Here is a 26,262-nt window from a genome sequence, read left to right as displayed (position 1 = left end):
CCAGCACATTGGCTTGTTGCACTCCTGGCAGCCATTGCTGGTTTGCACATACTTGATTGATGGAAAGGAGCAGACCTTGCAGTTTGGTTTATAGTTTTTGACCGAGGTCCAACCGAAGTGCTGTTCCACCAGGCGGACATTTCTGTTAGCATCACTTGGTCGCCGTTGCTGCTTTCTAGTTGGTGTGATACCCTGCAACAAACCCTCAATTAGGTCTTCCCTGAACTTCAGATGGGTCATCTTGTCACCATGTACCTTCTGATACAAGATATACCCATTTACTATGGCAGTTTCCCGAAACTGATGGTAGAGTGGCATGTACCAATTGTTACTGTGATGTGGATATTCATAGTATTGGAGATACTGGTCAATCAGATCGACCCCACCGATAGGCCCTGGCTGTCTTGCATACTGTGGGCACCATACCGGGACTGTGCCATCATGATCAACCCAACAAATGTTCTGCACACGATCATCACGAGCAGCTGCGGCTGGGCGGGGTTGGCGGCATTGCCTCTATCCCTACCCCGGGCCCTGCCTCTACCAGCAGCAGGGGGGACTACAGCTTATGCCAATGGAGGGTCATCATCATTGCCACTGGTACTGCCACTGTCATTGCTACTAACATCATTTCACCATCAGGAAGATCAGATCCAGGAGCGCAAACCCTATCATGACCACTGTCCTGGTCTAATGCATACACACTTTCAGTGTCACTAACATCTGGTGAAATTTGATGATCAATATAATCATCCATAAAGTCATCTTCACTATCGCTATTTGCCACAATATCAGCTACAACTTGCTCTACACTAAACCTCTTTGATCTTCTCGCCACCATTTTGAAGTCACTTTTACTAAAACAATCAGAAATTTCTTAACTCCTTTCTTAACTCCTAAAACTATCAACTTGAAAATTGGTACACATGGCCTCTAGGTCAGATAACCTCCGACACTGAATTTCGGTCCAATATGATTCTCGATTTGGCCACCAGGGGGCCAAAACTGAAAAGGTAAAAGGTGCAATATCTTGTTTATAAGTGACTTGTTTTCAATAATATTTTTATGGTATGTAATCCGAGCAAGGATGCATCACATGTCGTACCCATTTTGATTTGACCTATATACTTAACATGTAGCATGTTTCTTAACCAGCATGAATTCCTTACCACTAAATATCTGTATAGTGAGCACAATGGCCCCTGGCCTTTTCATCTTAACTGCAGTGACCATTGATCTCACAATTAATACGATACATATATTCATGTTTTGGTGATGAAAGGGGTGAAATCTGTACTGACCTTAAAAAGGGACCAGAGTGACAGCGCCTCCAAATCCAAATAGGATTCAGTGTGCCATGTTGTCTGTTTATATAAAGACAACTCAAGCTTGTGCACATGTGTGAAATTGTATCTTTGTATATATTCTCCCCACCAGGTTTGTCACTTGGGATGTCTTACGCACAGAGATGCCCAGTAGCTCATTGCACTGGGTGAAGCAAGGTTGAAACTTCCACGCAGCAAACTGTGCATGTGAGTTGCTCCAAACAACTGACCTAAAACTGGTGAAAGGGATATATACTGTCACTAACTATTGTATTTTTTTCAATTCTTCTCTTTCAGGGAAAATGAGGCACTTTGGAGTGAAATTTCTGACTTAAGACAAAAACATGGCAAACAACAACAGATTGTGAACAAGGTTAGTCTTAAACTTGTGTTTCTTGCCCAAACATATGTGACCTGCTTTAGCAAAAAAGGGTGGAAATGTGAAGAAATTTTTTTCCCCACAATTCTTTTCTTCAGAAATATATAAAACCATATGAACTGCTTAAGTCAGTGGATTTAAAACTGCCTGGAGTCACCTTTAAATTATGCATTCGATGTGCCTTGTACCAGAGGTCAAATGGTGTACATAGCCGTTAGGATGTAACGATGGCACGTTTCTAAACTGCAATGACTATTGATACCAAATTTGGTACACATTTACCCCTTAGTCAGGTGATCTCAGGGACCAAAGTTTGGTCCAATATGATTCACCACTTGACCACCAGGGGGCAAAATCCAAAAACCTTAAAAATGTGATTATTCCTTAACTTCTTGCCCGATTGCCACCAATTTGATATCATGGGTACATCTAACCGCCATACAGTATATGTCACACAGGTTTTTAATTTGACCTTCTTGTCAAGGTCACAGAGGTCAAATGGCGTAAATTGGCCGTCAGGCCGTAACTATGGCACGTTTCTTAACTGCAATGACTATTGATCACAAATTAAGTACACATGTACCCCTTGGTCAGGTGATCTCAGGTACTGAAGTTTGGTGCGATCTGATTTGCCGTTTGGCCTCCAGGGAGGGGGCCAAATCCTAAATTCTTGAAAATGCCATTATTCTTAGTAATTACTTGCCCGATTGGCACCAATTTTATATCATAGGTACATCTAATTCTAACAACCATTCAATGTGTCACCCGGGTCTTCTTTGATTTGACCTACTTTTCAAGGCCACAGAGGTCGAATGTACTGTCAATTGGCCATTTTGGGGAAATTGTAATTGCTTGGACCTACATCAAACCTAACACTACATTCCACAATACCATGATCTTTATCCATCTTTCCTCCACATGAGGTGAGCACAATGGCCCTGGCCATTTCATTATATGATCTACTCAGGGGATTGCCGCACTTTCGGCAATTTTGTAACTGTGCAGTGAGCACATAGCTGGGGCTCAGTGATCGGAGTCTGGAAAAGATTCGGGGATTCCACAGATATTTGCCGTGAGACCCACTTCAATTGATTAAGTTAGGTTATTTCTACTATTTAAAATGAATGAAGCAACCCCATCACATGAGCCCCAAAATGTATAAAATGATACTACATACTTACAGCTGAGTGAGACTATCCTTCAAATTTGCCAAATCTAGTTGATTTACCATCGAAGCGGGCCTGGGCAATTTTTGGCAAAATGTACACTGTATATTTTCTATATGCTGTCTACAAAAAGCTAAATAATTGATGCAACCATTGCGCCATTGCGTTTGGGGGGAATTGAGTAAGCCGTTTGAAGGCACACAAAGTGATACGCTATGTCGTCGTTTTCTCTTGGTTTTATTGGTGTTGATCACCACGGTACTGGCACTGTGTGCTGTGACTGTGTGTACACGATGTCGCTATTATTACGAACCAGCTTTGAACTGCCAGTACATGATGAAAACAGTATTTATTTCCATGAAAATTGCTGTGCATCTGACCTAGATCTCCCTCAAGCCTTCTGAAGACGCTAATGGCATATTGGGTGATATGAATAAAGACTAGCAAATGCATTTACTTCAATTGCGTACAGAAAGGCCTAGTGTAAATGTACATGGAGTTTTAGATAAAAGCATTTGCTGGTCTTTATTCATATCACCCAATGTTACGATATTTTGTTCAAAGAAAGTGTTTTTGTGTACCTTACTTGTTTTTACTGCTAGCCGGCCATCAGAATAATTTATTTTTGGCGCAGCTGACAAAGTCAGAGGAGCTAGTCAAATAGCTATTCAAATGGTTTCCGTCCTTTCATCCATCCTTCGGTCCGTCCGTGGAGGAATTGAGTTGATCATTCGCTCAACTGACCAGGCGAGATGTCTAGATTCTTGTGGATGGTTTAACGTTATCACTTTTGTGCGCGCGCCTTCGAAGGGGTGTCATGTCGACACCATGTCCGTCGTCCGACCGTAAACTTTTCCATTTCCGTGCCAAAACTAGAGAATGCTTCCACCGAATGGAATGATTTTCTCTGTCTATGGTGCGACAAAGGTTTCTTTCGATAATGGGCGCCATCAGCTATCCAAGATGGCCGTCAGGGCAGCCACCTTTAAATCCGTTTCCAGGCATTTGAAGGAGAATGCTTTCATGGAATGCAATGATTTTCACTATGGGAATTTCCAATGGTGAGACGAAGGGTCTTATCGATAATGGGCCTCATCCACTATCCATTATGACTGCTGGGGCAGCCATCTTGAAATCGGTTTCCGGGCATTTAAAGGAGAACACTTTCATGGAATGCTATAATTTTTATTGTGGAAATTGCCAATAGTTAGACAAAGGTTCCTTTCAATAATAGGCACCTTCAACTATCCAAGATGGCCACCAGGGCAGCCATCTTGAAGTCTGTTTTCGGGCATTTAAAGGAGAAAGCTTTAATGGAATGCAATGATTTTCAATATGGGAATTGCCGATGGTTAGAAGAAGGTAACTAGATAATGGGTGCAATCAACTATCCAAGATGGCCTCCCTGGCAGTCATCTTGAAATCTGTTTGCCGGGCATTCAAAGGGGAAGGCTTTCATGGAATGCAATGATTTTCATTCTCGGAATTGTGAATGGTTAGAAGATGGTTCCTTTCGATAATGGGCGCCATCAACTATCCAAGATGGCCACCACGGAACCCATCTTGATTTTCCTTTCCAATGAACCGAAGAACCTCCCCTCACTTTTATATAATTTGATAATTTATTTGTCATGTATTAAAGAGGGGTGGAGGAAGGTCCCTTTCTTAGGTATATTCAGTTTCTGCATCTGCAACTAGTATTTTTAGCTCAGCTGACAAAGTCAGCGGAGCTAGTCAAATAGCTATTCGATTGGTGTCCGTCCTTCCACCCATCCTGCCATCCTTCCATCATGCCATCTGTAGACAAAGTTGGGCATTTTGTAATCATACAACCGAGGCACTTCAAATCTAGTCTTGCTTATAAACACTGCAGAAAATGTTGCTTACGGAAAAAAATTTGGGCGATTCGACTCAAATTCAGCTCCCCAGGGGGCAAAATGCATAAATGAAAAAACAATTTTTTGACGCTCTATTCCAGCAGATAAAAGCTTGAAATAAAGTTGAAAAGGTCTTCATGATACAGAAGTTTTGATATAAAATAGATTAGTGTCGATTTATATCACCAGTTGGCGGTAGTGAGCAAAACTGTTTTTTGACCCCGGATGACCCCGCTTTAAATTTTCCGCCGAGGTTACCTGGAGTACTATCGTCAAGAAAATGGCGGTGACATTTTTATTTCTACCGGAGCGATGATTTTGTAAGTGACGAATTTTCTTTTTTAAGCCTTTACGGAAACGCATTTTGGTACGAAACTTCACACGTTTATAGAAAAGATCAACGAGAATGTGTTCAAATGCCCTCATAACGATGAGTTCAACAGAATTTGGTCAAAACAACCTTCGAATGGAGTCAACTTTCTTTGCGAAATTGAAGCGACGACCTCATTATTTATCGTAATTTATGCAGATCTGAGTCCAGCTGATGGGTGATGTTCTGATTTGTGTTCAAACTATTGGAAACTTCGGAAATTAGTTCTATTAGTTCTACTATTCTGCAGGAGTATATTATAGCCATTGATGTTGACAGCTAAAAGCACGAAAACTTTGTTCAGGTTTCTCGTCCAATCACGTGACCTCTCCAACACTCGATTATGCACTCTTTTCGTCCACGTTTTAGGCCAATCTTCAGCCTGAACATGAAATCTAATAAGCGCAGTACTTAAATCAGATGTTTCTCTCGCCTTGAAAATATTCCTGGGTAAAATCCATTGAGATTAGCCGAGTTAATCCACTTTTTCCGTGCCTAAAATCTCTGCCGCTGAATTCTATAAATAGAAACTATTAACATCGCGGCAGTGTGGTTCCCATTGTGCGCCCTCCCACTTCACACCATGTCAGGAACTTTTACGGAGAGAGAAGGCGTGCGGTAAGAAGAATGGCCAAAATGACGTCACGTTTTCCTGGCAATGTCTCTTGCCAGACCAGTCAAGCATTGGGAAAGCATCTTTACAGACAACGTTAGAACTAGAAAACGAATATGTTAATTTGCAAAATTAAAAGCAGATTTCACCACTAACCAGCCAAATCGGAATACGACGGCGCAAAATGTTCTCGCTTTCCTCCTGCTAAAAAACCTTGTTCCCGCACTCCTATTTTAATTTATGCCAAGGAATATGATATGATCTGTTTTCACTTTTTTGTAATTAAATGGTATTCATATAATGAGATCAATAGTAGTGTCCGTGTCAGATCCCATCATGGAGGTATAAATAATTAGTTATACCTCCATGATCACATCGTTCAACTAGTCTTCTCTCCCCAGGTGCCTCACACGGACCTTCACGTCCCCATACTCAAGACCAACTCTTACAATATTGCCCTCAAAACAACCCTGGAGTCATGAATTCACAGGTGCTCCTGTGAAATCTCAGTTCTAGTTTATTTATCAAACTTTATCGAGGGTTATCGAATCGAATGGATGTGTCGATCGTCGGGGCGGATTGATATGTGGTTAGGTTGTGCGTCCAAGGCGATTAGGTCATTCAGTTAGTTTGAGAAAGATCATGATCATGAAGATGCGTGTTGTGTTATCATAACTGGAAAATAAGTTGAAGTTATTATTAGTACTACGATTCTTACATGAGTAAAAAGTAGACGTTTTAAGCAACACAATAATGTTACTCCCATAAAAAAACTGTCAATTCTCCTTACCACTCACAGAAGCCAAGCCATTGCTGTTAAGTTATGCAGGGGCTTAATCAATTACTTGCACTCCATGTGGGGTGAATAACATTACCTTTGGAACGGCTGGCTGTAAGGGGATGATTGGAACAGCCGGTATACCTGCTGACCTGCTGAACCGAGGTTAATGTTATTTTCAATCCACGATTGCAGGTCACCTGATTTTCGAGATTTCGCGGGAAATGAAATTGTAAACAAACGCATGTGTGCATTTCAAATGTAAACAAAAATGTATTTTTGGTACTTTTGGTTGCTGGACTTGGGTTTTCCCGCAGTTAGGAGCTGGATCAAATTGGTGGTCTATTGTGCTGTTTTAGTCAGAGGTAGCCCTTGATTATGAAGGGATTTTCAAATTAAGGTGACCATAGTCTTTTATGTGCTCAGCTCACCACAGCTTTCACTACTTGATGTATCTGAAAAGGCGCGCGGAACCTGACATGGCCTTACCAAGGAGCTGCTAACTTTGCCTTTTTGGCTGAGACATTGCTTCATGTAGGACTAGGAGGAGCACGCATTTTAAAGTTATAGTAGTGATAGTACAGTCGGTTCGAGCCATTTGGAAGCCGACATGTGAAGGCCTATCTGGGTTCTCCTTCTTCTCCGTATAAAAAGGGGCATATTGCTGACTAAGGAACAAGAGATATTGACATTGCCTCATCATCTCTATGGGACCAATTGATATACTTTTATATGCACGCATACATCGTGCCATTTCAGGGTCCGAGTCTGTGGACAATTGGTTTGATTAATTTGTCTCTTCGATATTGCTCCTTTATTGCATTAGATTTTCATTGCAATTCGATCTATTCAAGATATAGCCAATTTGAACCTGTCTGCGCCAAGGATAGATTGGTTCCAGATCGACTCACTATAACTAGGAATACGCAGTAGAGCACAATGTCATGAAAAACGACCCTTTGTATTGTAAATTCCAATCACCTGCAGGACAGGTAAATTTCTCTCAATAAAATTAATTTTGTTGACTCCTGTAATCTCTACCTTATTAAAAAGAAAAGAAAGTGGTACTAGTCCCAAACTGGTAATTTCTATTTATTTTGACCTCTGTTAAATCATGATACCTCTCAATTACAGACAGCATTTTGTATCCTTGTGCTGTACAACCCAGCCTGGACATACCACAGTTGTCCATGGAGAAGTCTCATCCTCTCTGACACTTTTTTTCTGTAAAGCTACTGATACAACATGCTGAACTAGGGATATCTTCCGTTGCCTCCTGTAATATTTACATACCATGGCTGATTAGTTCAATCATATTTCATCCACCTGGCAGCTCTGCATTGGAAATTTTAGTGGTATAACGTGTTCTCTTGACCTTCAAACAGTAGTATAAAGCCGATATTTACTACTTTATACCCTCAGTCCTATGTTATTAGGTCATATAGCTGAGCGCCAGGCCCTTGGGCCTCTTGTTATTGTAACATTGCGCCCAGTTGTTCAGTCATATGATGACATTGAAACCAAGGTTACAGTTAGATCCAAAAAAGCAGAAGCCCAAATTGTAGCCAATAGCATTATCCAGGAGCCAATTCTGAAATTTTGTAGCCAAAAAAATGAAGCCAGTAGCATTTTCCAGGAGCCAATTGATATTCGGAAAATTTCTATCTTTAGTCGAATTGACAATAAAATTGACTATACTGTCAGGTCTTGCCTGGTTTGTAGGTTGGCAAGTAGAGTTTCGATAAACTTATTGATAATTATCTCAACCTCTCCTCTATCTTTATTACTGTACCTATTAAGAGTATGACATTTGTAATGATGCACAGATAGCAACCAAACTATAGGTTGATTACTCCGAGGTACTCATCATCATGATAAGATACAGGCCTTTATTTGCAGATTGGTTAGTTGCATCGTGAAGACCAACGCAGTCTTTGCGCCTTGCTACTTTTGCTTGTTTTTTGTCAAGTGATTTTATCTAAATTATTTGTTTTGAGAGAGTCCGCAAATAAAATTTGTGTGAAATGTTTACTATCTAACTACTTCTTTAAATATATATGGGTAATTCCTTCAGAAAAGGAAGGAAAGTGGAATTTCATGCGGCCTGTCATTAACTGACAATTGTCTCCTGACGTCATGATCAGCAGTGAAAGCTGATTGGTCAAAGCAGCAGACTCCTCAGTTTCAGCGGCAAGTGTGAAGATCAAAAGTGCCGCGATCGTGAAAGTTTTGACAAGGATAAATAGCCCTTTTTATAGAGGCGAGTCCATGTTGAAATTTGATAAGACTGACTCCTAAACAATGAAAGCCAAATATCCATGTGTTCTGAATGAAATAAATGTTTGCCCCGCCAGCCCGGCGTCACGTCATTGGTGAGGATGCAGCCTGTCATATATTTCCCGGTTCGTGTCGGTTCGTATCATCGTCGGGTCGGGTCAGGTCGCATCTGTCAATGATCGTCAGTCAGTACTCTAAATGACCTAGGTCCGTAATGTAATTTATTTCGGTTCATGTACTGCAAAACCTAGGTCATTGCGGTAATAGATAGGTACGAACCGCGCAATACACGAGGTGACTATCGGTCTCTGGCTGGTTCCTTATCAATCTGTAACTGCCAAACCCGATACATACCTCTGGACCTGGCTGTAGGTCACGTATATGGATTTTATGAATAAATAGAGGTTTTTGGTCTATTTCTATAGCGAAAGACAGCTGCTTTACTTCAACCCCTTTAGTACTGAAGTTGTACAAGTTGATAATAGCAAGCAAATCGCTGTAGATAAATCAAAATGATAGATTTCAAGCAGTTATTTAGTGTGGCAGTTATACCGCATATGAGTTGAAGGGTCTCATAGTCACTCCAGCTGATTAGATCAGTATTCTGACGAGCAACTGCCATACCGACGATCTGCCCGAGCCATGACTTATATACAGTGGAACCCCGGTAACACGACCACTCATGGGACCGTGGTCGGAGTGGTCGTGTTACCGGGGTGGTCGTGTTAGCGAGGTTGGGAATCCCCAGACGAAATTCATGATTATTTTTCCCGCAAAAATTGCCGACTGCATGGCGTGTGTACGCTGTACTACCATAGCAACGCTGCCTGATTGAGATGATGCACGCTCCAAAGTTTTGTTATCATGCCTCGCAAGAACAGTTCGTCGATAAAATTACATGTTACATTCTCAGAATGAGTTAGAAGAGGTAATTTTGTAACTCATTTTATCCACAAAGTTTCATTATCTGCCCGACGTGACGCATTTGCGGGCAATTTGGTGAATCATCCTCCATGTACCCGACTGTTTGTGACGATTGAAGTAAGGGATCACGTCCAAAGTCCGCACGCGATATTCGCCGGCGAAATTCACCCTACAGTATTTCGCCTGCGAAATCTGTCCGAAAATCGACCGCGAATGTGAGGCGATAATATGAAATCGCCGGAATGTCAGATGCGAAATTCGCCCACAATCGCGCCAATTCTTCGATTTCGCCCCAAAAATCGCTCCAGGCGATAATGGAGCGATTTTACGAAATTGGTGGCTCTTGCATGCTTGTCCGATATTCGGAACGATTTTGCAACGACTTTCGTCTTGTTTTATTGGCGGAAAATTGCAGTCACGTAAACAAATCGGGTCATACTAGACAGCGTCCACCAGGTTTAAACACATACATACATTAAAGCCATCAAAGTAAAATCTAATGGTCATAAACGAAATAAGCATGAAATCTTCAGGAAATGTATTTTTTATGGTGTACATATTACGTTTTGGCCACAAAATTTTATTTCGATGACTTTATACCCGACTTTAAACCTGGTGAACGCTGGTGGGCGCTGTTTAGGATAACCGGATACTACAACGATTTTGATTGGTTGGCTGAGACTCGGAAACATAAGCCTAACTATGATTAGCTGTATGATTCGGTACATTCCGCCACAATCCTTCGGAATACATACCATAATACTAAGAACCTCAAACCTCTGTGCCAAATTTGTGTAGCTCCTTGTGGATAGATGTGATGTATATGATTACTGCAGTCAGGTTGACCGGGAATTCCAGTTTGTGTTTTTGTTCGGTCTGCTATCAGCTGATGTCGGAATACGCATACTACAACACATATAGGCCTCTAATATTCCCTTCGTTCCGATGGTTGGTGAGAGCGAATTAGGCGCGATTATTATTTTCGCCTGCGATTTTTATTCAGTCTGAATTTTCGCCTGATCATAATAGAATCGCCGAAGCAGGGAGCGATTTGGAGGCGAACGAGTGTGGCGATATTCGACCAGGCGAATTTTCGCCCCGATTCGCGCAGCGAATATTCGCGTGCGGACTTTGGACGTGATCCCTAAACTTGTCGTATGATTCCACCTGAGAAGGTGAGTTGAGTAATGCTACAGTTTTAATCAAGTCTATTTTCAGTCAAAATATTTAAAGAAATATAAAATGATACTGTAGTAAATCAACCAAGTTCTCCATATCATAAAACATTCAAACGTCTCGCAAGCTTGTTATTGTCATAAGTGTGGTCTTCAAACTACCCGCCGTTTATTATAAGTTCATATGCAAATCACGCAAATCACATGATTTTGCTGCTGCTGAGTGCGCATGTCTGGTACTGAACTGGCTCAGTAATGAAAACAAACCATGAAAACGTTAGAAAAGGAAAGTTTATTTATTCATTTACACTTATACAATTGATCATACCTGCAAAATCACATTGTATTTTTTGTTTTCATATGTATTCCCATGGCCATTGTCCCTGTCTCAACAAAGCTTGGCAGCGAGGTGCTAATTTCTATGCCGCGGTCGCGACCGATTACGGCAATTAGGCCTGGTGGTCGGGTTAGCGGGGTTGATTTTCAGTTTGGGACCAGCCAAGCCAGTGTTCGCGGTCGGGGTACCGGGGTGGTCGTCTTAGCGGGGGTCTCTTAATGGTAATTAGAGAGGAAACCATTCGGGACCGGAGAATCGTGGTCGCGTTACCGGGGTGGTCGCCAACCGGGGTTCCACTGTACATGCTTCCCGAAATTGGTGGCTTGCATTGGAACTAACTTTTCCCCCTTGTCTGTCATTAAAGGCATTCAAGTGTGTTGGTCAACCATGACTATCTCCTTTGTCCCTCCACCATAAGGCCTAGTTTCCCCTTATGACATCACTATTTCGGACACTCAGCGCCCCATTTCTGGAAAGGTGTGTACACCCCATGGAAAATGTTTATGAAGTCTCAAAAAATCGTCTTGTACTGCAAGAAACCATTGTTTCTTGTATTTTGAATACTTGTATTCGGATCTGATAAGGAAGATTAGGAATGCATTCATCCTTTATTCAGCCTATTTGATGGGATAATTTGCTAAATTAGAGTCATACAAATGATTGTGGATTGTGCCGATTCAAAAGTAAACAGAGAAGTCTTTTCGCTCTTTGAATGCGAGCATGCTTTTTGCCAAAATCGACCATATTACTGAATCAAATGTAATGTGTAAGATGTCAATCGCTTGGTTAATGATCGGAGATCTGAAGGGAGGCATTAATTTTTCGTGGTCAGGGTATTTCTTGACGTAGAAAGGGATTTTCTGGTGCTCTATTGAACAAGAAGCCCATGGGTCTGGCACTCAGCTGTACATTTACTGGGTCATTTATATAAATATTCCGTCACAAAACTGAGCTAAAATGGTTTCCAAGATGGCCGCAGGCTTTACATCCAGGACAACCAATAGTTTCAAAGTGCGAGGCGAAGACCAAGTCCCAGGGGTATGCTTTTCTTAGCCTGCATTGATAACGAATAAAAACTTAAAAGATCTACACACTTGATTCATTTTATAAACCAACTGCCACATACGGCTTTCTTTATTTAATCAATTTTGATGTAAGTATTAGAGAGAAAAAGAATGTGGTCACCAAAAACTGTTGATCATTCCTGTAAAACATGATGAGAAAACATTTTAATTCACATTTTAATTCACGTTTTATAATACAAGACCAACAACAACTGATAAGGCGCTAATGATTATTGATCAAGGTAAAGCTAGGGAACTACTAAGGAATTTCTAGTATTTCATTCTATCTTCAAACAAATATTTTAGATCAAGTAATTTTGTTGACAAAAAACAAGCGAAAGTGGCAAGGCGCAAAGACTGAGTTGGTCTTCACGATGCAACTAACCAATATGCAAATAAACGCCTGTATCTTATCATTATGATGCGTACCTCGGAGTAATCAACCTATAGTTTGGTTGCTATCTGTGCGTATGCACTGCACATTTTTTGGGCAGTTTGTCTTGGAGTGAAGTGTACTTGTTTGTTCCGTGGAATGCACCATTGAAAATATGTTGCGGTAGAAGAGATCACTCAAATTTTGCTGGAAACAAATGTATGCATGCATTGATTTGTGTCATGTGTTGTGTACTCGCATTCTGTTTGGATGGGTTGGATTAGAGAATTATTTTCAACCATTTTGGGATTAGATTGGGGGTCATGTTTTAAAAACGGTAAGATGGTGAGTCTATACAATATATAGTATACGACGGACGACAGACAAAAACAGTGGCACGTTTCTTAACCGCTAGAGCTATGGACTCAAAACTTTGTATCATGACCCCCTAGGTCAGATGACCTTTGACACTGAATTTCGGTCTGATTCTTGACTTGGCCACTAGGGGGCCAAAACTGAAAACATAAATAGTGTGATATCTCACTTATTAGTGATTTGTTTTTGATGAAATTTTTATGGTAGGTTCTCCTAGCAAGGATATATCACATAACATAGGTGTTTTTGATTTGACCTACTTTTCAAGGTCACAGAGGTCAAATGGCATAAATTTGCCGTTTGAGTGTAACTGTGGCACGTTTCTTAACCAATAAAGCTATGAACTTGAAATTTGGTACACATGACTCCCTACACCATATAACCTCGTACACCGAATTTCGGTCTGATCTGATTTTCGACTTGGCCACCAGGGGGCCAAAACTAAAAAAAGTAAAAAGTGCAATATCTCGCTTAATAGTGACTTGTTTTCAATTTTATTTTTATGGTAGGTACTCAGAGCAAGGATACATCACATATCCTACGGGTTTTTGATTTGACCTTCATTTCAACGTCACAGAGGTCAAATGATGTGAATTGGTCGTTTGTGTGTAACTATGGCACGTTTCTTAACCACTAAAGCTATGAACTTTAAACTTGGTACACATAACCCCCTAGGTCAGATGACCTGTGACACTGACTTTCGGTCCGGTCCGATTCTTAACTTGGCCACCAAGGGGCCTAAAGTGAAAACCTATAAAGTGTGATATCTCGCTTATTAGTGATTCGTTTTCAATAACATTTTATGGTAGGTTCTCCTAGCAAGGATACATCACATATCGTATGAATTTTTGATTTGACCTGCTTTTCAAGGTCACCGGGGTCAAATGGCGTAAATTGTCATTTGAGTGTAGCTATGGCACATTTCTTAACCACTAAAGCTATGAACTTGAAATTTGGTACATATGACTCCCTACGTCATGTAACCTCGGACACCGAATTTCGATCTGATCTGGTACTCAACTTGGCCACCAGGAGGCCAAAACTAAAATAGGTAAAAAGTGCAATATCTCGTTTATTAGTGACTTGTTTTTGATGATATACTTATGGTACTTACTCCAAGCAACGATACATCACATGTCATACCGACTTTGGTTTGACCTATATACTATACATGTACAATGTTCTTAACCTGGTTGAATTCCAAAGCACCAGATATCTATCTATACGGTGAGCACAATGGCCCCTGGCCGTTACATTATATGAAGTTATATGGGCAGTCGGTTGGACTGAGCAAAGCTCCTCAGGTTTTTTTTGGCACACGACCATCTTGGAAGCATTTTTTAGCTCCGCTTTGTGACAGAATATTTATATAAACTGACCCAGGAAACAAAATTGAGCATTTTTGGCTCACCGTGCAAGGATACATCACATATCATACGGGTTTTTTATTTGACCTTCATTTCAACGTCACAGAGGTCAAATGATGTGAATTGGCCGTTTGTGTGTAACTATGGCACGTTTCTTAACCACTTAAGCTATGAACTTTAAACTTGGTACACATGACCCCCTAGTTTAGATGACCTGTGACACTGATTTTCAGTCCGGTCCGATTCTTAACTTGGCCACCAAGGGGCCAAAACCAAAAATTTGAATAGTGCCATATCTCGCTTATTACTGATTAGTTTTTGGTGAAAATTTTATGGTATATACTCTTAGCAAGGATACATCACGTATGATACGGGTTTTTGATATGACGTACTTACAGGGGCGCTAACTCGACAAATAGAGGGGATCTATGGGGATCTATGCGAGTTTTAGGTCCTTCAGGTCTCGAACTTGTAAAATCTGTAAACATGCCTCCAAATCCCATTATGATAATGAAGAGATTGCCCCATATCTCGGAGACTGTTTTGAAACCATCGCTAATTTTGGAAGATCGGTGCCCGGCTATTTGGTTTTAAAAACCCTATTTTTCCCCATCAAAACAGCACTTTTCATTAATCAAATGATAACTTATTGTCTGAAGACTTATTTCATAGCAGAAAAATCCTAATAACTCTGATTTGATGCGAAAAATCTAACTTTATTTGATGACTTGATTTTCCCTTGGCCGTGGATCGAGTTTGTTTACAATATGCAGCGCCATCTTGGAAAAGCCGTGACGTCACCGCGGTATCCTCCTTGTATGGCACGTTTCTTAACCGCTAAAGCTATGAACTTGAAATTTGGTGCACAGAATTCCCTTTGTCATATAACTGCAGACACCGAATTTCGGTCTGATCAGATTCTTGACTTTGCCACCAGGATGTAAAAAAACTTTAAAAAGGTGAAAAGCGCAAAATCTTGCTAATTAGTGACTTGTTTTTGATGAAATTTTTATGGTAGGTACCCCTAGCAAGGATACATCACATATCATACGGGTCTTTGATTTGACCTAGTTTTCAAGGTCACAGAGGTCAAATGGTCTAAATTGGCCATTCGAGTGTAAACTATGGCACATGTCTTAACCGCAAAAGCTATGAACTTGAAATTTAATACACATGACTCAATACGTCATGTAATCTCTGACACTGAATTTCGATCTGATCTGATTCTCGACTTGGCCACCAGGAAGCAAAAAGTAAAACAGGGAACAAGTGCAATATCTCGCTTATTAATGACTTGTTTTCGATGATATTTGTATGGTAGTTACTCCAAGCAACAAAAAGCAGGATGAATTCCTAACTACCAAATATCTATATGCTGAGCACAATGGCCCTTAACCATTTCATTGCATTCAGGTGAGCGCCAGGCCCGTGGACCTCTTGTTCACTTATTGCAGCCTATCGGACCAAAACTTTATTGTGAAACTTCAACAATGGTGTTCCCCAAGATCCCCAGATCTGAATGAACAAGTTGAATCATTACTTTATCGCGTATTTAGCAGCAGGGGAGCACTATTTTCATGGACCACGATCAGGGGACCTGATCAGTGGATTCAGGATTATGAGATAACTTGGTTTTGTCACTTATTGCCCGGAGTTCAGGATTTTGATTCTCGGGGTGATGCAGCATCTTCCCAATATTCTCAAGCTGAGAATCTTTGCTGCCAGGTACTTAGGATGAGGCACTAACTTTCTATTTTGATGTTTTATCGCCTTGACCTTTCACAGTTCAACCTGATTGTCGGGTGCATAGGTCCGTCGGACCGTTTAGGTGGTTTGAAAAACTTATTTTCACTGTGGACACTGCTCATGAGACTACATCACATAATACGTGGGTTTTTGATTCAACCATCATTTGAACGTTACGGGTCAAATAGCGTAAATTGACCGTAATTGGTTTCCGGAGCCTATTTCTGTAACCATAAATCCCAGGCATTTCTTGAAGGTCTTATGGTGCCATTGTGCCTTTTGGCACTTTAGATGATTTTTGAACTACACTTAGCCCCAGGGGGCGCATGCCGATCCACCGTCGTATATCCATTCTTCACCGCCGATAAACTCCCCCTGATCGGTGGTCAGAAGGGCTGTTGGTGTTACTTTATTGATAGTCTCCCTGCATTCTCCCTGCCTTCCTTTCCAACGCGTCCATGTCGCAACAACACTAACATTACACTCTCTCATGGTTGTTGCACAAGACACGCACTGAAAGCCATCATAATGGAAGACCAGGTGTTCAATGAGTAAAGGTTCCAGGGATCCTGACCTGACCCAAATGCACAGTTCATGTTGTATAGAAAAAGGGTGACCTGAATCTGAGGTTGGCACTATCAGTTCAGACCATCATTCAATTACTTTGTGTCAAGCAGTTTGATTGGCCATCCGTTTATGGTGGTGCATCCGACTGATTTCCTGGCTCTTTGTGTCGGCGGTGAAAGAACGAGACTTTAGGACTGATATTCACTGACGATTCATGTTAAAAACTACTTTTGGCTATGATCTCATGAATTCTGCCAGCTAAAATCATGAAATTTTTACTGTAGACACCGCTCATGAGACTACATCACAAATTAACCAGGTTTTTGATTTGACCTACTTTTCAGGCTCTCACCAGTCAAATAGCATAAATAGACGGTAATTAGTCTCCGTCAACCTACATACGTATGGTTGAGAGGAGACTCTTGGCACAGCTAGGCAAGATTCCTCCAATGTATAACCCCATTCCAGGTGGCTACGGCGTATTCATTGCAGACTCAACCGAAAATTTTAATATCAGTTTTGATTATTCTTTCTTTACAGTTGATTCAGTTCCTCATGACTCTCGTCGGTAGCCGTGGTTTGGGTGGAATGAAACGTAAGATGCCACTGATGATCAATGATTCAAGCCACATGAGTCCACCTAAGGCACCCAAGTATAGTCGACAGTTATCCCTCAGCAGCGGAAAATCTCCACCCGAGTTTATAGATGTAATGGTGGTAAGACTTTGTTAAGAGATAAAAATGATTCTGGAATTCTGAAATGTGTGTGGCTCAGATTTTCAAACCAAAAAATTCAACAAGACTTACAATTTCATTTTTAACTTAAGGAGCTTTAATGATCTCATGTCGTCCTTTGTCCCTTTCAGTCAATCCCATGACAAATATTGCCACCAGGCTGCCATCTTGAAAATTCAACAAAGTCCTAGTACTCCTAAATGTTGAACAGATGTCAACCAATTTCCATGTGACATGTACACTCTTCGATAACCCTGAAATTCAGTCAATTTTATAACCAAATAGCTATACTTAGATGGTACCGGTAATTTTCTTTTGTGCCATTGAGCCGAGAAAAATAATATTATTTAATGGAGTCAAAACTGGTGAAACTAGCCAGAAATTGTTCTCCCCATATCCACTGCAAATGACATGCATTAAAATACCCGAGGTGAGCACATGGTCCCTGGACCATTTCGTTTTATCTCTAATATGAAAGTAAGCTGAATAATGATTTAAGAACCGAATATGTCAACCCTTCTTTCTAAATGTTCACCAAAGAGGAAAATTCTTCTCTACTTTGATATTATTTTACGAGTTGATGACTTTCAATTTGCATCAGTAGACTTACTGTGAACCCCAACTCCCATTTGCGAGTACAGCTGTCAACCATTTGTCAATAAGGCATACCGACCAGACAAGCCTATGGCATCTCCAATGCCCCTAGTTTAAGTTTTTCTTAGAGGTAAATCCAAAAATACCAGTTTTCGCATGGAGCACCACAGCCAATGCTCGAGAAAAACTTAGTTTAGGCTGCTTATTTTCTGCGAACAGCTGCAAACATCTTATCAATATTGTAAGTCATTTTTAGCACACCACTCTGAGGCAAGATAACGCAAATTGAGCAAGTGGTTCATGGACCATCATCTTCTTCAAAAGTAATAATCAATTGCTATTTACTGGATAATTTTATTGTCTTGAAGTGCAATATACAGTAGAAATAGAGCTAACACAGATTTCATGGCTTACAGCATTTTTAGTAAATTACGTTATCAAATGGAAGAAATTAATGTGTTTGTGTCTAAACGTGTCCTTATTGTCGTCTATAAACAAGTGAGCAGACGAGTCAAGAGCTTACATGTACTTTACGTGTTGCTTGTTGTAATCAAATTCTAGGTGTCGGGTAAATGTAGGCTAGTTTGAAACTATCACCAAGAAGCAGTTGCATCACCTAAAAACACTACTGTGCGGTGAAGTAACGTCATGCAAAGTCATTTATAAATCAACTATAGATACGACAAAGCTTTATCATCAGTCTTTTTGTTGTGATATTTGTCTTTGTAAACCCTTCCCAAGACGAACATATTATGGTATGGGCCTGTCGTGCATTGTATGTTCGGGCTATAACTTTAGAACGCCTAGAGATTTTACTCTCATTTTTGGCTCACTGTATGGGAGTCTATACAATACCGCAGCGTCATCTGTATCCTGTTTCAAAAACAGTGGGCGTATCTTAACCGCTGGGGTTATCAACATTTAACTTTCTATACATGACTTGCCCCCCCCCCCCTCCCCCAGGTCAGGTGACCTCTGACACTGACTTTCAGTCAGATCTGATTCTTGACTTAGCCACCAAGTTAAAACCTAAAAAGTGTGATAACTCGCGTATAAGCAACTCCTTTTCGCTAAAATGTTTATGGTAGGTGCTCCTAGCAATGATACAACACATATCATACAAGTTTTGATTTGACCTACTTTTGGTGGTAAGAACAGGAGACTGGTGAGGTTGAGTTAGGAAGTGCTATTTACCTTCCGTTTGGTTTTGTTCGGATATTTCCGATGATTGCCGAAGGCCACTTCAAGGTCTTTTAAACAGCCCTATTATTTCTGTTTAACCCTTTCGTATCTGGCCCATTTGAACCCTCAAAAGGGGCGTTTGGGGGTCGGACCATTACCTTGACCTGGGCAGATTTTCAATTAATTATAGGACAGTGATTGCACACCCAATCCCCCACCTCCACCCCTAGAACGGGCCCTGACCAAGCGGCTAAGCTTTAATCTCTTGTTCGTGATCATGACCACATCTTGCGCAGTACAAATTATTCCTGCAAAAAAACTTGTGAAATTTCTCCCCCAGCAGCCTTGTCTCTGCACTGATAGTTGCGCTCCTCGTTTCCAAAGTTGCATTTAATGATAATGAGCCAAACCAAACGACAGGTAAATAGATTTTCCCAGTTGAGTTTGATATTCCGTGTGATCTGACTCGCGCTTTGGCCACTAGGGGGCATTATGTTAAAAACACAAAAAATGCAATAACTCTGTTAAAGTTGGTTGCAGCTCGCTGACATTTTTATGGCAGACTCCTCTTTAGAGGGTACATAATCTATCATACGGGTTTTGACCTTCACCTACATTTCAAGGTCAAAGAAGTCCACTGAAGCTATTGATCCCAATCTCTGCTCATAGGTACCCCTAGGGGACAGTAACTCAACATAGACTAACTTTCAACCTTATTTAATTCCTTATTTGGCCACCTGGGGGTGCTATGCAAAAACACACAAAGTGTGATAACTCGCTTAATATTGGTCACAGCTTGCTGAACTTTTTATGGTAGATACTTCTTATTAGTGGACATGCTATACTGGTTTTGACCTTTTTGGCTCACAGCAGGGGAGTCTATGCAATAACGCAGTGTCCGTCGGGTGTTGTCAGATGTCTACATCCTGTTTCAATAGCAGTGGCTCGTTTCTTAACCAATAAGACTATAAACTTGAAACTTTGTCCACAAGAGCCCCTAGGCCAGGTGACCTCTGACACTGAATTTCGGTCCGATCTGATTCTTGACTTGGCCACAAGGGGGCCAAAAGTGGCAAGCTAAAAAGTGTGATATCTCTCATATAAGTGACTCATTTTTGATAAAATATTTATGGTAGATTCTCTTAGCATGGATACATCATATCTCATACAGGTTTTTGATTTGACCTAATTTTCAAGGTCACATGGGTCAGGTCAAATGGCGTAAATTGACCAGTTGAGTGTAACTATGGCACGTTTCTTTATTGCTAAAGCTATGAACTTAAAATTCCGTACTGAATTTTGATTTGATCTGATTCTTGACTTGGCATCAAGGAGGCCTAGTGTTTTTCGACCCAATTCGATATCTGGTATTGCCGCCAGGTGGCCATCTTTGATTTCACATTCTGGATTGTAACTGCTGGATGAGGCACCTGATGGGCATGAATTTTCTTTGACATAATGGAGTGGTACGGGAGAGGTCAACTATTGATTTTTTGGCCCGATCCAACATCAAAGATGGCTGTCAGGCGGCCATCTTAGATTTCACATCCTCACCTGTTACTGCAGATTAAGTAGCCCCATTGGCTTGAATTTTCTGTGACATGATCAGGTAGGGTGGGGGAGGTGACCTATTGATTTTTGGCCTGATCCAGGATCAAAGTTGGCTGCCAGGCGCCATCTTCGATTTCATATCCAGGACTGTAATTGCTAGTTGCCCCATGGGCTTGAATTTTCTGTGACATGATTAGGTGGGATGGGAGAGGTCACCTGCTAATAATGAGCCTAATCCAATATCTGATATGGCTGCCAGGCGGCCATCTTGAATTTCATATTCTTGACTGGAACTGCAGAACAATTTGATATCGTGTGACATGGTGGGGTAGGGTGGGAGAGATGACCTTTTTTTTGGCCCGATCAATTATACCAGGTGGCCATCTATTTTATGTCCTTGTCTGTTACTGCAGAACTAATTGCCTCATGGGCTTGAAATTTTCTGTAGCATGATGATTGATGAGCAGGGATTGGAGAGGAGCCCGATCGATTTTGGGCCCAAACCGATATCCAATATGGCTTCCAGGTGGCCATCCTGGCTCATGCATTCCGGACTGCAACTGCTGAATAAGACAACCGCTTTCAATTCTCTGTGGGATGATTGGGTGAAGTGGGAGAGCCATTTTGGTCTGTTTTGAAATCCTAGCTACCTTGCGGTGATCTTTCATCATAGAAATATACCACCAAGTCACATCAATGCAGTGGCATAATGTATTATACACTCATGGTCAAAAGTTTATGGACACCAGTTTTCCTCAATTTTCTCAAAAACCACTCGGTCAAAAATTGCCTTGGTGCTATTAATGTGTAGAGAAATTCCTAGCCTATAAGATGAGGCTAAATTTGCCGACAGGCAATATGAGGTAATTAGAAATGGACCCGTCGAGGAGTACTTATTTGAAGAGTGGGAAAAGATGACCAAATAATATCGGAGGCCAATGGTAATGTTACATAGTTGTCAGTTTAGAGGACCTCTTGTTCTGAGTAAATGGTAGTCCTTTACGATCCGCCTGGATTGATCATATGTATGTCTGTAAGCTTGTCCCTCTGTAGTGATGACAGCGTTAGGGCCGCTTTTGCAATGAAGTGTTCATCTCCTCAGGTCTATTCATTGTAGTCAGGAACTGATTTGTTGATGTTTTTAGTTTCTGGACATGTTCATCAAAAGTAGCTTTTGACGGAAACTGATCTCTTCATGTTGGGATACATTTCAATCTATCCTGGTGAGATCGGTTCGCCTCATGGGTACCCGGTGCAAAGTATAATATAAGATAGGCACACAGTGTTTGTATGCATGCCATACTCCGGCAGAGTGGTAGTCGTGTGATGAGGCAATATGATGATTGCATGCAGCTTTTCATTCATCAGGCCCATTTGTGGCACAAATTGGGGGGGTTTGCCCCATTTCCTGCGTGCTATTGCTACAGTACCCGGTACACTGTTTGCCTTGGCCTATAATGTGTGGCTGTGTCCTTCAGGTCCACTTCCTATTATCACCAAGTGAACAACTCAACTTTGGATATACGCTTTATTCTGTCTGTTCGGACTTACGAAGCCTTCCCCACTCTGATCTTAGCCACACTGCTCAGTAATGGGTGTGCCTTACAATTACATCATACAGGGCTACAGTAGCAAGATATGTACAGGAATTCACAAAGGCAGCTAGCATAAACCTTCAGGGCCCATACTATAAATTATAAAGGGATTACCCATGACAATTTAAAGGACCTACTACCTGGAACACTATCTTACACATGCAACAAAAAACACCTTGTTTCAATACCTGTTGGAGGGTATTCTTATTAAGAAAGATTCAGAAGGTAGAGGCTGTTCCAATTATTCCCCTACACCCAGCCAGCTGTTCAACAGCTAATGTACGTTGATCATCCCACAGGGAGTACAGATAACTGACAGCACTCTAGGCTGTTCCAATCATCCCCCTACACCCAGCTATTCAATAGGTGATGTTCCTCATCCCAGAGGGAGGGCAAGTAAATGATTAAGCCACTGCATAACTAAACAGCCATGGCTTGGGTTCTGTGCATGGTAAGGAGAATTGCCAGTGTCCATTTACATATTCCTCAATACTGCTCTGCTGAAGAAGATTTTCGAAAATAAACATAACGTTGCATCAGGATAACATGTGACCAACATCCATGCCAAATTTCAAGGCGATACAATGTCCCCAAGTGTGACTTAACTTGTCCCCCTTATTATTAGTATTATTATGATAGATGATGCTGTGATGTAATTTGTATGGATCTTCTCTAATCAACTTTTTTATGAACCAATTTTCCTGTTGCTTAAACACTCATAACATTAATTTCTAATCAAATCATTGTCTGTTGGCTTGAAATTCATAACTTAGAATTATGACGATGACTTGTCTTAGCCCGAGAAATATGATACACTGTGGTCATCCACACACTTGCTTCCTCATTCAAGTTCACATTGTGAAAGTTTACTGTCAGGAAAATGAGGAAAAGGTGTTGTCATTGGTTATGTTTATGCAGTACAGAACCTCAGTTCGAAAAGCTACAAATATGAGAAAATAATGGTAATGCAACGAGAATAATCCGGGATTCACCCCGGCGCATTACTGTCGCATAAAGCTGTCACATAAACCTCTCCGAGGAAATAACGATCTGATTTGCGCAGGAAAAATCAACGAGGCGCAGGAAAAGTGGAAAAAATACCTTGAAATTTACTTAGGGGCATCGGGTAGCTAGTTCAATTCTTCAGACTGCAGTGAAAAAGATTTGGATTAGATAATTACGGATTTCCCGGTGGAGCGCGAACAATATTGATGTTGTCATTTGTTCACACTGATTCGACATTTGCAAAAAAGCCATGCTTATATTTCCTTATTAAATGTATCCAGAGGCTGCTCTTTATTCAAAATCACCAGATGGAAGTATTTTCATTTTGATACAATGTCTTGAAATATCTGAATTATTCGAATATCGCATGATTTCCCATGTTTGGCATATTCCGACATTGGCCTGTGACATGGCTTGAGGACATGTCATGTATTGTCTGAGGTGTTAGACAGGGCTCGTTGGAATACTCATTAGCCAGGGTGGGATTTAGTGTTTTAAACTGTATTTTCCAACAATATGTTTCTTCTGATGAAAGAAAACCAGAACAAAATTGGTTAATAAAACAGTTGATTAGAGGGTGTCCATGCATAACAGCATCATTACGTCATGTACCTGTCTGCAAATATTCCCTCATCTTATAGCCTAGAAATTTCTCTTTACATTGTTAGTACCTGGGCAATTTTTGACACAGTGGTTTTCGAGTAAATTGTGAAAAACTGGTGTCCATAAACATTTGACCGTGAGTGTACAAGTCACACTCTCAAGTGATAGAAATGCTTTACAACTACACCATGTAACCATAAATTACCAGTCAATTTGCCTTACCTTGTTGTTAGTTTTGGAGTGCAGAGCGACAGGTGTATATTGCTGCCGCTTTACGGTACACTTGTCATCAAGTTGTTATGATGTTTTACATTGCTCTCACGGTTACTTTTGAGAGGCACTGCTGTTGATGTGTTAATTGTTATAAGTTGGTTGTTTGTTGTTGTTAATGTTACATACGCATAATGTGCATCAGGCTTGAAAATATACCATACTCAACAGTGCTGTCTACAGGAATAAATCAGAACTCTGCTTCCCGATGCATGTGCAACTGATGATGTTACTCGGGAGCCATGAGCTACTGCTTGTGCTGGCAGCTCACTTTTCTCTTCACTGCTGTTTTGTAACTCACTCACATTTTGATGTTGTTGAATCTTTTTTCAGCCAAGTTCAGATTCCAGTGAGGTTGATCCATCAGTTTGTAAAATAGAAGATATCACAAAGGAAGATGACTTTCATGATTTAAAGACAACATTCGCGTTAGATGAATATGATGACAGTCTATTATTTCCAATTGATTTAACAACGACTGCATCGTCGACGATAGCAACAACATCACTAACTTCATCATCTCGGTCATCGTCACCGTCACTTTCACCGACAATAAAGGTACTTCTGGTTTCTCTTTGGAAAATATCAGTTCTGCTACACTAACAGTCTTCTGCATTGAAGTCCAATTCGAAAATTATTTGCAAGTTGATATATTTCTCTGCATTTCTGCATGATTCTACTTTACGTTATCGTCTTGCTGTTGAAGATGATGTCATCCTGTGCACTAGTGGGGAAGGTGTAAACTGCTGATGAAAATGCTGTGCGGCTCTCCAACTTTGGTGACTTGACATTTCTTTGTCTTTTAATATTTTGCAATCAAATTGTGGTGTATTCTACTTAAGAACCATTTAATGAAGTGGTAAAAAGGAAAAGAGAAAAAACTGTATATGAATGGGTGTTTTTAATCAAAGAGTGGAGGGCATTTTCGAGGTGCGCCAATCTGCTTTTAGATTCTGCTGACAGGTCGCAATACTCGCAGATTATCAACATATTTGTTCCAAATTTGATATTTCTAACAAGTCCAATTCATATTCTTTTACAAAGTAACTTTTTATTTGAATGACAATGACAATATCATTGAGTTTCAGACCAAAATAGTTGGACCTCTCTCAGGCCAAAATAGTTGGATTTTGTTGATCCAAGCTGGCGGATATTCTATCAGAGTGAGATTAGAGTCGCCATCAGCATTTTTATCAGCAGTGTACACCTTCCCATACTAATGCCATATTTTAACTGTAAGGTGTGGCTTCAGCGGGCTTTAGGCAGAAGCCACATTGTCATATGTCACAATTTACATGTAAACAGTAGAATGAACAAGTCATTTCCACATTCACATATGGACTGAAGAATTAACAGGTCATTTCCACACGCATGTGTGACCGGAACAATGAACGATTCATTTCCACATTCACGTGTGAGCCGAATAAAGAACTAGAGGTGTCTAGGGGTTTGCGGGGCAAACTCGGAGGCTTCCCCCCCGCGATTTTTTATGCAAATCAGTAATGTTACTGAAAAAATCAACCTCAGGTGCACAGCTTCAACAAATCACCTATCATCCCTGAAGGTTGCAGTGCTCTCTACCAATTGGTAGTTGAAGCTTTTGTTTAAAAAATCATTATCTCGTGAACGAAGAAAATATAAATCTGTTGCCTGGAATAAAAGTTGTTGAAAATCATCGACCCACCTTCCTTGAAAAATGTATGACAATAGCATTGGTAATAGGCAAGCTAATGAGGTAAGAAACAATGGAGCTCATTATTATGCAAATGACAATATTTGAAATATTACAGTCTATAACAATATAAATTAAACAATATTTTGGCTGGAATGAAAGTTGTTGCAAATCATCCGATCTACCTTCCCTGAAAATTGCATGGTGATAGCGTTAATGGTAAGTGAGCTATAAGCTAATGAGGTAAAAAACAATAGAGCTCATTTTTAAGCGAATTAGTTACATAAGTGAAAAAATAAAACCCACATGCACAACTTCAATATCAACAATCATCGCTGAAAG

General features: G+C 40.7%; 1 protein-coding gene across 4 annotated transcripts in view; it reads left to right on the top strand.

Annotated features, from left to right (window-relative positions):
- The window catches only part of LOC135495841 (heat shock factor protein 1-like), a 134,498-nt gene that overhangs the window by 33,797 nt on the left and 74,439 nt on the right, over positions 1-26,262 (top strand). For all 4 annotated transcript variants that reach the window (XR_010448604.1, XM_064784821.1, XM_064784819.1 and 1 more), the window contains exons 5-7: positions 1,623-1,698; positions 17,254-17,430; positions 24,582-24,806. Coding sequence is in view for 3 of the 4 variants with exons in the window: in XM_064784821.1 (XP_064640891.1) it covers positions 1,623-1,698; positions 17,254-17,430; positions 24,582-24,806 (478 nt within the window). In the remaining variant the exon portion in view is untranslated. The remainder of the gene's footprint in view (positions 1-1,622; positions 1,699-17,253; positions 17,431-24,581; positions 24,807-26,262) is intronic.

This window comes from Lineus longissimus, chromosome 11, assembly GCF_910592395.1.
Source record: "Lineus longissimus chromosome 11, tnLinLong1.2, whole genome shotgun sequence".
NCBI classification, from domain to species: domain Eukaryota; kingdom Metazoa; phylum Nemertea; class Pilidiophora; order Heteronemertea; family Lineidae; genus Lineus; species Lineus longissimus.
The sequence above is the reverse complement of the archived record's forward strand: the minus strand, read 5'-3'. Positions and strand labels throughout refer to the sequence as shown.